Consider the following 12,777-nt stretch of genomic DNA (forward strand, 5'->3'; position numbering starts at 1 on the left):
TAGTTCCTTTTGAACCTGCGATGAATCGGGGTTTTCACTTGAATTCATCACATTATAATATTATAGAGTACCCAGACTGTAGAGAACAATTTAATCAGACCAAAAATACCTACTGATCTAAAATGTGGAAACTTTTGGACCACTAATCCTATCAATACATGCAAATAACTCAGGTAAAGTGCAGTTTATCTTTTCATGGTCATCAGATATGACCCATGTGAATGTTCAGAGTCTCTGTAGTGAACATGGAAACACCATCATCTTCTGCAAAATTGATTCACCAGTAAAACCTGTGGAGTTTGACAAATGACAGTTGTTGTAGACTCATGTTTTTATGTTCAATTAATGATATATTTTGCTGAAAAAGTAACTTTTTCTTCAGTTTTCTCTGTTTTTCATATAATAACCTTTGAATTTATTCTGAGCTTTTATAAAAATTTACATGATCCGTAAATTAAATATAGGAAAATACATGGTTTTCACTGAAAATATTGTAATTAATGGTGATAAATCGTATTGGAACAGTTTAATGTAGAGAAAATTTAACTTGGAAGTTCAGAGTTAAACATGGCTGCCTTTTTTAGATGTTTTAAGCAAAATAATCTTAAATTAGGTGAATGTTAGACTTTGACAATAGCAAGAAAAAAGCGACACAAATATGCTTCAAATCTGTAAGTGAATGCACGTGCCATAAAAGTTGAACTAATTTATTTTTTAAATATTATATTGTTTCTAGAGCTCCAATGTTTACAACCTCACAGTCACTATAGTTGCACACTTATCTTAAAACATGAGCGAATATTAAATATCTACAGGATTCTACAAGTTAAATATAAGACTTTAAGACCTTTTTAAGACTTAGAACAGAATTTAATGCCCATTTCACAGCCTAGTTCATGGCCATACTGGCAAAAATTCATGATTTGTAAAATTTAGGAAAATGTATTTATTTACTCCAACGCTTTGATTCCCACCGCTCCGAGACATTTTTCTCCAGGGGCTGCAAAGTTAGCAATGATTGCTTGCTGATTTTAAAAAAAAATTGTCGCAAGTAATGTTACTTTCTTTGCAGCTTGGACATTTCTCAGACACATTTAAACACAATCCAGCCAAAAAATTTATGGCAACACAACTTAAGACCTACCATTTCAAATTTAATACTTTTTGAAGACTTTTAAGGTATTAAATGCAGATTTGCAAATTCAAGATTTTTAAGACTTTTTAAAGGAGTGATATATATATTTTTTTATGTAATTATGCATTTTCAAACATTTCCCTGTGGTCTACATAAACTGTAAATGCTATGTTTGGGTCTGAATTCTTCATTAATTCAACTCCAGGTCCATCTTCAACCCTATTTTTGAGTAATGACACCAGAAAGGTCACTTTGAGCGCTGGCCCTTTAAATGTAAATGAGCCACTTCACACCCCACCCCCTCCAGGTTGTTGACTGTGCTGCTCGGTCCCGTTCAACCAACAACTGAACATTTTAGGTAATCGGCTCCAAGTTTGGACATATTTTCAGTATGGACTACAACCGCTGCTGCTGACAAACAATTATGTCGTACGTAGTCGGAGAAACGTTCGTCGGAAGTCTTGACGTTATATGTGCAAATGTCGTAACTAGTTACAGGCAAAACAAATTAAGCAGGAATTAAAACGGGTTGTAGAAATCCACTCAATTTTTACCAAAATGAATATAAAGATAGCTTTGCAGCACCTGGAGGGTTCAAATTCAAACTTTTGAAACTATTAGAGTCCAAATACACAAATAAATGAACCAAAGACTAATAAAAGTAAAATAAATATATAATAAATACATTTTAAAAAGCATGGTAGAAAATCTGTGCGTAGTATTTTCTTTTTTGATTAGCTATGATGCTGTGAAGAAACACTTTGGTGATGTGTTCTAATTCTCGGTAAAATAGTGGGAACACAGAAACACAACTGTAAAATAACAGCCACAGATGTGTTAATAAAAAGCAGAATGACATGAAACAGAAAGCATTCCATTTTTGTTTTTTTTATTTAATAAGCTGGTTCATAAATTATCGCACATAAAAGATTCTGTTCAATAGTTACAAAGTGGATAGCAACAAGATAGCGCCTGGAAAAGTAAAACAAATGAGGAGCAGATTTGTGACGGTGGGCGGGCGTCGACGTCTGACCTCAGCAAATCAGGAGTTCACATAACGGAGGAGAAAAGAACCGAAGAAGGGTTTCAACATCCAAAACGTGGTCCAATTCGCTTTCCGTCGTGACACAGACGCTTGTTGTCTTTCCTCGGACTAGCAGTAAACAAAACAGTGGCATGCGTTCCATGTTTCAAAGCACATGCCGGAAAAGCAACAGGAGGAATGCTTCTTTCTGTTCTCCAGTGTATTTAAAACAGTCTTCAAACGAAACTGATGAGGAAGGGAATAAATTACAAAATTAAAAAAAAAAAAGAAAAAAGACCGCACTAGCTACATAAGAGGCTCACAAAAACAAACTAAACTAAAAATCTGTTGAAGTGGCATCTTCTTGGCTGGACTTTCTTCTCCTTTTATCCACAGATCATTTGACACGAGGCTACGCGAGGGTTTGACCGTTAAAGAGGCAGCGAGGAGTCGCCGTGCTGGCCGGAGGAGCCTGTTCGAATGTTCGTTTTCATTTGTGAAAAACTCATGTTCCATCCTCTGTGTCTGTAGTTGTTTATCCTTTTATAAAAACTCTCCCCTCCTCGCCTTCTGATGGTCAAATCGCAGCTGACCAATGAGCCTACCTGGACTTCTGTTTAACCCACCACTCTAAAAACTCACCTGACAGAGCGACGGCTGAACACCGCCGCCTAACGCTAGTTTCAGTCTAAACGCCGCAACCATTCGCTCTGGTTTGAGGAGTCTAGCGGCCGTACTTTTCTCATAGTGTGATGGGAGCCTACTTGGACATTTGCTGCTCAATGTGCTGCAGGAATTCGTAGTAGGAAGAGGACGACTCGGACCTATCCTCCACCAACTGTTGGAAGAAAGTAGCTTTAGCCGAACCATCATCCCTGCAGAAGAAAAGAAAAACAAAAAGAAGACAAGCTTTTTTAGGACAATAAAGAATAAACTTCATTTATCCAGGAGGATAGGTGGTTTGTTTTGCAATTTTTTTTGGACCTGTGTTTTGTGTATGTTCTGTACTGTATAAAAACAACAATTCCTATTGTTTAGACATTTTTTCTGCATTATTGCTGTAAAAAATTCAACAATAAAAAATAACTTAAAAAAAAAAAAAACTTTTTGTGTAACACTTATTAAATCAGTTTTGCAATTTGTTTTACAATAAAGACACATAAAACAACAACAGGTATGCTAAAAAAGAAAAAAAAACAAGATTATATTAAAAAGGTCAAAATACGTATTTTTTGTAAAGTCTTTCCATTGCTTTGAAAACGCACATGTAGATTCTCAAATATGAAGTTAAACTAATGACTAATTGTCTAGTGACAAATAATTTTACTGTCCTGGTTTTATCTTTGAAATTAAGATTTAAGTTATACTTCCTCCCACTCCTTTTTAAATATGCGAATTACGTCATATTTAGTTTTCATGTATATGTGTACGTTTTTTCATGTTTTCTTGTAATTTGTTTTATTTCTAAGGACTGAAGTAGGTTTACTTTTGTTATGTTGCATATTCGAAGTAAACTAAACTAAAACTAAAGATTTGCAGTTTGTCCTGACTTACAGTACAAGGAGCATTAGCAGTATTGTTGACACCTGGTTCCTACAGACTTATGGGTTGTTTTTTTTTATCTTTGTTTCTATGTCATAGGTTTTTGTTCTGTTGCCATTATCCAGAAGTCCACATACAGTATGCATTTGTTTTCAGGCAAGACTTTATTGATCCCACAAATGGGAAATTTAAGGAAGGGCTGCATTGGCCAGGAACTGAACCTAGGTCAGCTGTTTGGAAGGCAGCTAAGCTAACCACTATACCACCAACACTGCTTTTTGTATGGGTTTTAAAAACAAAAAAGGTGCAAATTGAGGATTGGGCCTCATTGTTTTGATATTACAAGAAAGAAACATACTCACTCACAGGTTTTTTTTTTGTGTGTGGATGATGTTAAATATCTTTGAGTTGTGTACTGTTAGATAAAACAGGCACTGTGAAGACTGTGCTTTGGGCGTTGCATGCTACAAAGGGATTTATTCACAGAGGCGTATGTGGTATAAAGCCACAGCTCACATGTTACTGTACATTAAATAATTTCCCACTACATTTACTGGTGCTTTAGGGAAATGTTTTGGTTTAGCTCTGATCATGGGAAGATACCCTGTACATCAAGTCCTCTACCTCATCATCCGCCTCATCACATGTACTTCTCATCTGTCAAAACGTGATGCAAGCATCCGTTCGACTCATACTCGGTCCATTTGTACTGACAGCAGCCGTCTTCCACAATAGCACTGTGGTCTAAACATGTCGTTGAGCAACAATGCAGTGCCACGAGGAGGAGAGAGGAAACAGAAACAATGCATTCCCTGTGGAAGCCTTCACCGCCGCTGTCAATCAGTGAGCTCACTGCTTACTATATGTTTACTCTGGAAATAGTTTTGTGTCAACCTCAGGGTAAACGGCTCTTAAATGTGAAATTCCCAACGCCTCAAACAATGCCAAGGAAGAGAGGAACTTCACTGGAAATATGAGTATGGTTCTATGGAAGCTAACTGGTCCTCAGCCTGCTTTGATGTTGACTTATGACTTATTCTTACAAATTTGTCCCATGAGCACTGAATTACAGCATCTTCTGTCAAGTTTTCCGACAGCCTATAGACCAAAATGCTGCTGCTGTTCGTAGGAAATGTTAATTTGAAGCGTGTAGAAGTTTTTTCACTGTACAGAAGTGGGTATGTAGCATTTACAAAGCCATAAAACTGAAAAGCAGAACTACCCCACTGTTTAAAGACTGCTAACAGTGATTTACAGATTTTATATAATTATCACTGTTGGATGATTATCATTACATTCCTTGTGTAATACATTTATTATTTTGGGTGGAATCAACAAAAACACTGACACAGTAAGGAGGATCGCTGCTTAAAAAATAAAAAAAAGTCTGAGTAAAATCAAGAAACACTCCCTCTTTATGTAATTTTTTCCTTTTATGATAAAAATTATCATGAAGCCTTTGACCGGAATCATTACTCAAAGCAAAGACATTGGCGATAAAGGAAGTAAAAGTGATATTTATGTAAAGTTTTAAAGAGGTAGAAAAGAAAAGAGAACTAGCTCCTTATAATAGACCCATGTACAATGTCTATTTCCTGTGTATTTACACATGTGTGGTGATTTAGCCTTTTCTGTGGATGATTGTTTTTGGTTGCACTTGTGGGATTCCTGGGTAGTAGAGAGGAGGGGGCTGAGGGAAATGGATAGGATGTGCGGGGGTTGCTGCTGGTGCTTGCTTATTCAGTTCCTGTATTTGGGATTTTACCTCTCTATTTGTGTCTGTCTTAATTCGTAATGTGGTGGGTGGGAGGTTAGAGGGTGGGAGGTCAATTGGGAAAAATGGGACGACTAAAGAAAACAAGGCTAAAAAAAAGTGAGGAAGCACTTCTATGAAAATGAGACGACATGAAATTTAATTCCAACAGAAGCGGAGTATAGTACTCTTTGTTTTTATTGTATTGGAGTTGTTTTGAGAATTGTGAATTGTGAGAATTGTGCCATATTTGTAATTTGTTGATATGCTTTTATTAGAATGCTTTGTGATGACATTCTACAGTCTGTTAATTCACAATATTGTTCAACAGGAGCAATAAAATCATTCGCAAATCAGAATTTTTGGTAATACTATTCATAGATTGGTTAAGCAGGATGTTGTTTGCTAAATAGTGATTCAAGACTTATCTTTATCTTACTGTCATAACTATCCTGTACTGTCAGAAGTTTCATAATATTTTGCCTGGACATTATTTATAATATTTTGTAGTGACTTTGGTGCTTGTAACGCTGAAACTAAGCTGTTTGGTCTGTAAAATGTTGACAAATGTTGGTTTAAGCCCATATAAAGAACTCAGATTTCTTATTCTGTCCACAACCCACATATATTAATTTTATTGTCAAAGAAGATTGATGAAACTGGGAAATATTCCGATTTAAGAGGCTGGAATCAGGATTTTTTTTCACTTGAACCAACTACCAAAATAATGGGAGATACATTTTGTAGTTTGATAATTGCTGCAGCTCTAGTTCTTTAAATTTATCCTTGAAACGGGTCTTTCAAAACACCAGTGTTTACCTCAATACCTTCTCTTAATTAAAATTAATAAAATGATGCGATCCATGTCCTCCCTGTGTCCTCTCCTCATCTTCTGTGGAGTATTAATCAAAGTCAGAGGTGTTTCCTGGTGTGTGACTGTGCTTACTTGATGATGTGTATGGTGGAGCTGAACGCTCTGTTGTCCTGCAGCCAGTCCACGAACGCTCGTACTCTTTCAGACAGAGTAGTCTCCAGCTCAGGAATGTGAGTCTGGGATTCGTAGAGAGGGAGGAGAAGCAAAACATCAACAACATTGTTTTCACTGCTGGAAACAGATCATGCAGACTCGCAGTCATCTCTACACAATGTGGTTCACAGAAATATGCATGTGGTTTGGAGTGTGGGACACGTAGGTGGTGGGTCTGGGAAGCATTGACCCCTTTCTAGAAAAATGAAATAAACAGCACAAACAGCGATGAAAGCTGCTGTTCGTTCTGGGTGTTGCCATCACACCCACAGTGTGTGGAAATGACAGAGCTTTCTAGGTAGATGCACAGTTTGTTAAAAAGGCTACACCAGCATATCTGTTTTGCTGCATAAGATTTTTTTTTTTTTTTCAACAACACTGACAGAGTGAAGTGCTCCTTTTACTTCATTGTGAAACAAATCTAATTTACAGGGGAAACATGCACGGTGCTGCATTGCATCATTCATAGAACAAACTGGGTGGAGGTATGTGTCAGTTCAGAATGAAAAACAAAAGTTTCGTTTCCCTGACTGAATTTCTTCACTTAATTTGTTCGGTGTGGAAAAAACCTCCTTACTGACTTGAATGGATTACTAAAACATGACTTTTCTATTCATTTTTGTAACTGATATACTTTATTAATAATTCCTGTCAGTGGTGGAAGTACTCAGATCTATATATACTTTTTTGTTCAAAGTGTTTTTATTACACATTGAGTTATCCACAAAAGCATCATACAGTCATCACTTTTTTATACCCAAAGCCATGAACACTCCCACCCTGTTGCACCATGAAAAGAAAATCATTAATTAAAAACAACAATAATAAAAAACAAACAAAAAAAAATACTCGGACATTAGTCACAGACTAGTATTATCAGATCTATAATTGAAGTAAAAATATTAAATGTACACTTTAAAAATACTCTACTCCAGTGTTGCTCAAACTGTGGAGCAGCCCCCCCCAGGGTAAAACGTTCATCTTTGTTACAAAAATTTGTTTGTTGTTCTAAAAAAAAGTAACTTTATTGTCACAGTTGTAAGATAACTGTGCATCTCCTATTTTTATTTGGAAAAATATTGTCTCAGGGAGCAGTCTTGTTAAGTTTATTTGTATTGTTCAAGCAAATATCTAAGTAATTTTTAATTTGCACAACAAATTATTCAAGGAAAAGCAACAAGTATTGTTACAATATTGATGTTTCTTTCAATAAAAGTTATAACTGCACCACTGTTACAGTGTTGTTGGGGTTGAGGGGGGCCTGGAGATTTTTTATCCTCCAAAGGGAGGGCCAGAAAGAAAAAGATTGAGAACCACTGCTCTACTCCAAGAAGAGATCAGCATTTAAAATCTGGACAGAAAGCTTAAACAAATCTAATTTAAAAAAAAAAAAAAAAAATGTGGTCCAGTAAAAAGTAACAATAGTTGCCTCTGAAATATAGTGGAGCAGGAATGTAAAGTGGAAATGATGTGTCAATTATGTTATCACTTATATTCTGCTATATTTGCATTAAGTTTGTGTTACTGACCATGTTGGGAGGTATTGAAGCGTAGTTGGGGATTCCCAGAACATCTCTTATGAACATGTCACTGCAACATTTGCCAATCCACAGGTAAAACACCTAAACAGAACAGATGCAGAGAACAACACAGTCACTTACCATTAGGTTCTCATTGTCTGTGTAATGTTTCAAAAATAATTAATGAGTAAGAATAAATGTTCACATTGCCACAGTCCATGAGAAAAGCTCCATCTCGGCTCAGCCTCTCAGCAGACAGGTGGAGGAGATGAGGCTGGGGGACCACAGTGTCGTTCAGATGCAACGCCCCCTGGAGGTGACATACGACCACTGTTAATGTGATTCCAGGTTAACTACAGCATGAGAAAAATGCCAGGAGACTGGCTGAAGAGTGCTGCTTCATGAATGAGGCTTGTGCTCAGTATGACAAAACCAAAAAAATATCAAGGCACATTGATTTAAAACTCAAGCGCATTTAGAAATTGGTTTAGGACAAGGACATGTAAAGACAAGTGGCAGCTCATAAATACAGTAATGAGAGGAATAATGCATATTTTTCACAGGAGCAGCACAAATGAAAACCAAGTTAAAAGGTACAGACATTCCGCCTATTTATTAAAGGTTTTAACTTTAATTAGACATCCTTTCTTTGTATGAGACTGTACTGTGTCAGTCTTGGCGTGTCCTACCTGGTCAGACATGTTGTCCAGCCGGTATAGGTCTGGATGAACCATTCGCATGAGCTGCTGCAGCGGCTGCGTCTTGAACTCACACATGGCAAACACTCGCTCATCCAGTCGCGTGCTAGTGCCGGTCCGCAAGGCTTTCTGGAAAAACAGAGAGATTATTTTAGTTATTCTCTACGGAGGTCTGAGGAAAGAGGGACTCCTCAACTGTACAACTGTGCCTGAGTGTTTTATCATTTGAGCAGTAGTATGTAAACTGACATCAACACGTTTGTATTTATATGAATACTTCTTTCACTCAATTTTTTCGACAGCATTTTAGGTTTCACATAAGATAAGGGCAGACCATCTGAAGCTTAGATTAGTCACTAAATAAAGTCTTAATGCAAATATAGGAAGATAATAATGAGATTACATCACCTAACAGAGGAAACCAGTCAAATAAAACACATACAACTGGTCACCATGAACACACAGCCATAGATGATGCACTTAAATTCTATGTTTTTTGGTGTTTTTTTTTTTTAAGTTTTATTTCACCATTTATGCTCTTTAGTGGTTTCAGGGGTGTACTCCAATATTCTCACACCTTTGGGGTTTTAAGGTCAATGACGCAAAAGGTGTGAGTCTGTGTCCAAATGGAACATACCCAGTATGTATAAATGAACAGGTTCTGGGTGGATGAATACACTCATTGACTAAAGTGGAGTCTCCATGACTGTAACCTCAGTTTTTATTAGTTGGGTGTGTGGATGATATTTTGCAGATCCAGTGGAGTGTGTTATTTTTTTAAAGGTGTGTGTATGTTTTGGTGTAAATACAGCACATATTTATACATTGGGCAACACTAGTTTAGAAATGAATTACTTGGCTATGTTTGTATATGCAACCCTCTTTACATGTGACTTATATGGGGGAAGAGAGAGGAAAAAGAAGGAAACAAAACAACAACCCACAAATATGTATGTACATAGTCTATGTCTGTAGAGTCTGTAATTAACATGTTGTTTTGTAACAAGTCTGTATATCTCAATGCATTGATGGTGTTGAGAAACCACACCTGCTTCAGCAGAGCGTGGATGTAGAGTGGGAAAAGACGCATGGCTGAGGGGCAGACGAGGCCAGACTGCTGCAGACTTGACACGTTGCTCTTGTAGGAGTTCACAAAGTCTACCACAGCGTTAATCAGGGCGTCGCGGGCGTCTGATAGACTGGACGATATCGACCGGTCTATGGCTGAAATGAGAACCCATGAAAGATGAAGAGTCTTGCAGCAGCTCTAACAGGATAAAAGAGCATGGATGGTTTTCTGCTGTAGACTCACCCATGTTTGCTAGCAAGCATGTGATGGCCTGGACGTCAGCCCCAGCATAGACGTCACTCAGCTGGTTGACCACTGGTAAACACAGAGTATGGACTCTGATACGTCTCTTTCCTACATATGGGGTATGAAAGACAGTCAGGAGATTTCATACAGAAAGAGAACACAAAAATCATGTTGCATATATCAAACATGTTACATGTTAGTTTAGAAAACCTACTGTATAAAAACATCGCCAATTATACTTCTCCACTGGGTGAACTCACTACTGACTGTTGGAGGCTGATTATTTAGTATCCTGCTTTAAATCCGGTATGTTTGAGGTGGGCATTGCACTGTCAAGATCACAATTCTCAATCACAACTTAAAGGAGTGATATTTTGCTTTTTTAAATGGAATTATGCATTTTAAAACATTTCCTTGTGGTCTACATGAACCGTAAATGCTATGCTTCAGTCCGAATTCTTTATTAATTAAACTCCACAGGTCCATCTTCAACCCTATTTTTGAGTAATGACACGAGAAAGGTCATTTTGAGCGCTGGCCCTTTAGCGATGTTTACTGTGCTGCTCTGTCCCATTCAGCCACTTGTGTTCGTTAATACAACCAACAACTGAACATTTTAGGTAATCGGCTTCAAGTCTGGACATATTTTCAGTATGGACTATAACTGCTGTTGCTAATGAACAATTGTGGCGTACCCAGAGAAATGTTCGTCAGAAGTCTTGACCTTATATGTGCAAATGTCATGACGTAACTAGTTATACACATAACAAATTAAGCAGGAATGAAAACGGGTTGTAGAAATCCACCCAATTTTTTACAAAATGAATGTAAAGATAGCTTTGCAGCACCTGGAGGGTTCAAATTCGAACTTTATGAACTATTAGGGTCCAAATACACAAATAAAGGTACCAAAGACTAATAAAAGTGGGTTTAGCAAAATATGACCCCTTTAAGTGTATCTGTGTGCATGTACCTTTACTAGATGTGTAGAGCAGAGCAGCCTGGAAACAGGCCAGAGACGAATCTGCCAGAGAGTCTTCAATCGACATCTGAACAGCAAAGGCTGAGTCTGGGTTCACATTGGCTAAAGACAATAGGTCAGTAGAGCGCACAAAGAAGTTCCCGTGGAATGTGTGAATGGATAAACCTGAGAAAAAAAGACAAGATATGAGAAATGTAAGAGTCAAGTACAAGTCAGTGGCCTTTATTTATGCGTCAGGAGAGGAACTCTATGCAGAAGAGTCTGTCTGTAATCCAGATACCTTTAGTACATCGTATCCTCATGACTGCCTCAAAGCCGATCTTTCTGCTGAGGTAGCGCTCAAGATCTTTCTGGAACTTCTCCAGCTGGGCCGGGTTGTGGATGTAATGGAATGAGGGGTAATAAAAGATGCTGCCAGCTGAATATTTGGAGATACAAGCTAGAGAGCAATAGGAAAAATGAAAAAAAAAAAAAAAAAAAGATTTAGTGGACTTACATTTCACTTAATAAACTGGCCAGATCTCAGAGTTTTTCCTGTTAGGGGTGACAAGACTAAAAAACTTTTGAGGTGAAGTCAATCGTCATATTAACTGGGTGGTTTAAGTCACTTTTCATGCAAAATGTCCTAGGTTATATTCTTTTCAAATGTGAGGATTTTTTTTAATGTTTCAGTCATCAACAATCACCTGATTCTCCTGTATTTATTTATACTTTTCTAACCTACTCTAGCAGTCCGCTTTAAGTGCTCTGAATCACTTGTTTCAGTAGAAGTTAAAGTTTCAAGCTTACTATATGATTCATTTCCACTTCCGGTTTTGTATTCATGTCATCTCACAATGGATGAATTTACTAGCTGTCAAAATCAGCTGCAAAAAATGTGTTCTTTACTGTGAACCCAGATAGTTTTTCAGATGGTACCTACATGTTTTAGACTTCCAAATAATTCTTATATCTAACTTTTCCCAGGCAAGTAACAGGCATTTATTATAATATTCAGTGAAAAAGAATTGCATACTTGTATTTCACCAGCTGACCATGGAAATGTGTCAAAAACGAGGCATTTTAGACCAAAGACCAGTGTTAGTAATGAGCAGCATCTTTTCTTTTTAAGGGTTAAACACTAAAAAAGTCATAGTGAAATTCTGGCCCTCTTACCTAGTGAGGAAAGGTCAGCGTACTGGGAGCTGAGCAGGAAAAGATCCACTCCAATCTGTTGGCCAGAGCAGTCCAGTGCAAGTTTCTTATAGAAGTCTGTGGCTGGGCCGAGGTGCTGCACTCCCTGAAAAAACATAGACATTCAGCATATATACACTCATATATTACATTTATGAAAAAAAAATTAAATAAAAAATGGCAAAAAATGCACTTTTTGAGGGAGTTGTACACTCCCCTAAACCTCCTGTGCTTTAACACAAATTCAGGATTTAAAAATGTCCACCACACAGAAGTATGACATGGAAAGGTTTCAAACTAAGTGTACATAACTCAGATGAATTTTGGCATCAAATATTACTAAAAGCACAAAAGACAAGGATCAGACACTGACATCTGTTCCTAGTTCATTTTTGTCTATGACATTTGGAAACTATTGCTATGGCTTCTTGGCAGTTTATCCACACCAAATATAGAACACAGATGATGAAGATAAATCACAAATCCTGCACTGATGACTTGAACTTCACTGTAACTTCATACATGGATGTTTTGTATTTAACTGAAATTTGAGATTGACTTACGATGTTCTGACTGGTAATAAAACTGAGCTGTGACAAGAATATAAA

At 37.2% G+C, this 12,777-nt stretch overlaps 1 protein-coding gene across 4 annotated transcripts in view; it reads right to left on the reverse strand.

The window, feature by feature from the left end:
* Positions 1–2,007: 2,007 nt before the first annotated feature.
* Positions 2,008–12,777, reverse strand: part of sec24b (SEC24 homolog B, COPII coat complex component) — a 28,206-nt gene continuing 17,436 nt past the window's right edge. For all 4 annotated transcript variants that reach the window (XM_030145380.1, XM_030145379.1, XM_030145382.1 and 1 more), the window contains 10 exons: positions 12,152–12,275; positions 11,277–11,435; positions 10,988–11,161; positions 10,012–10,122; positions 9,748–9,923; positions 8,691–8,828; positions 8,207–8,311; positions 8,011–8,103; positions 6,401–6,504; positions 2,008–3,034 (listed from right to left, as the gene is read on the reverse strand). In XM_030145380.1, coding sequence (XP_030001240.1) covers positions 2,920–3,034; positions 6,401–6,504; positions 8,011–8,103; positions 8,207–8,311; positions 8,691–8,828; positions 9,748–9,923; positions 10,012–10,122; positions 10,988–11,161; positions 11,277–11,435; positions 12,152–12,275 — 1,299 coding nt within the window. In that variant the 3' untranslated portion in view covers positions 2,008–2,919. The remainder of the gene's footprint in view (positions 3,035–6,400; positions 6,505–8,010; positions 8,104–8,206; positions 8,312–8,690; positions 8,829–9,747; positions 9,924–10,011; positions 10,123–10,987; positions 11,162–11,276; positions 11,436–12,151; positions 12,276–12,777) is intronic.

This window comes from Sphaeramia orbicularis, chromosome 10, assembly GCF_902148855.1.
Source record: "Sphaeramia orbicularis chromosome 10, fSphaOr1.1, whole genome shotgun sequence".
NCBI classification, from domain to species: Eukaryota; Metazoa; Chordata; class Actinopteri; order Kurtiformes; family Apogonidae; genus Sphaeramia; species Sphaeramia orbicularis.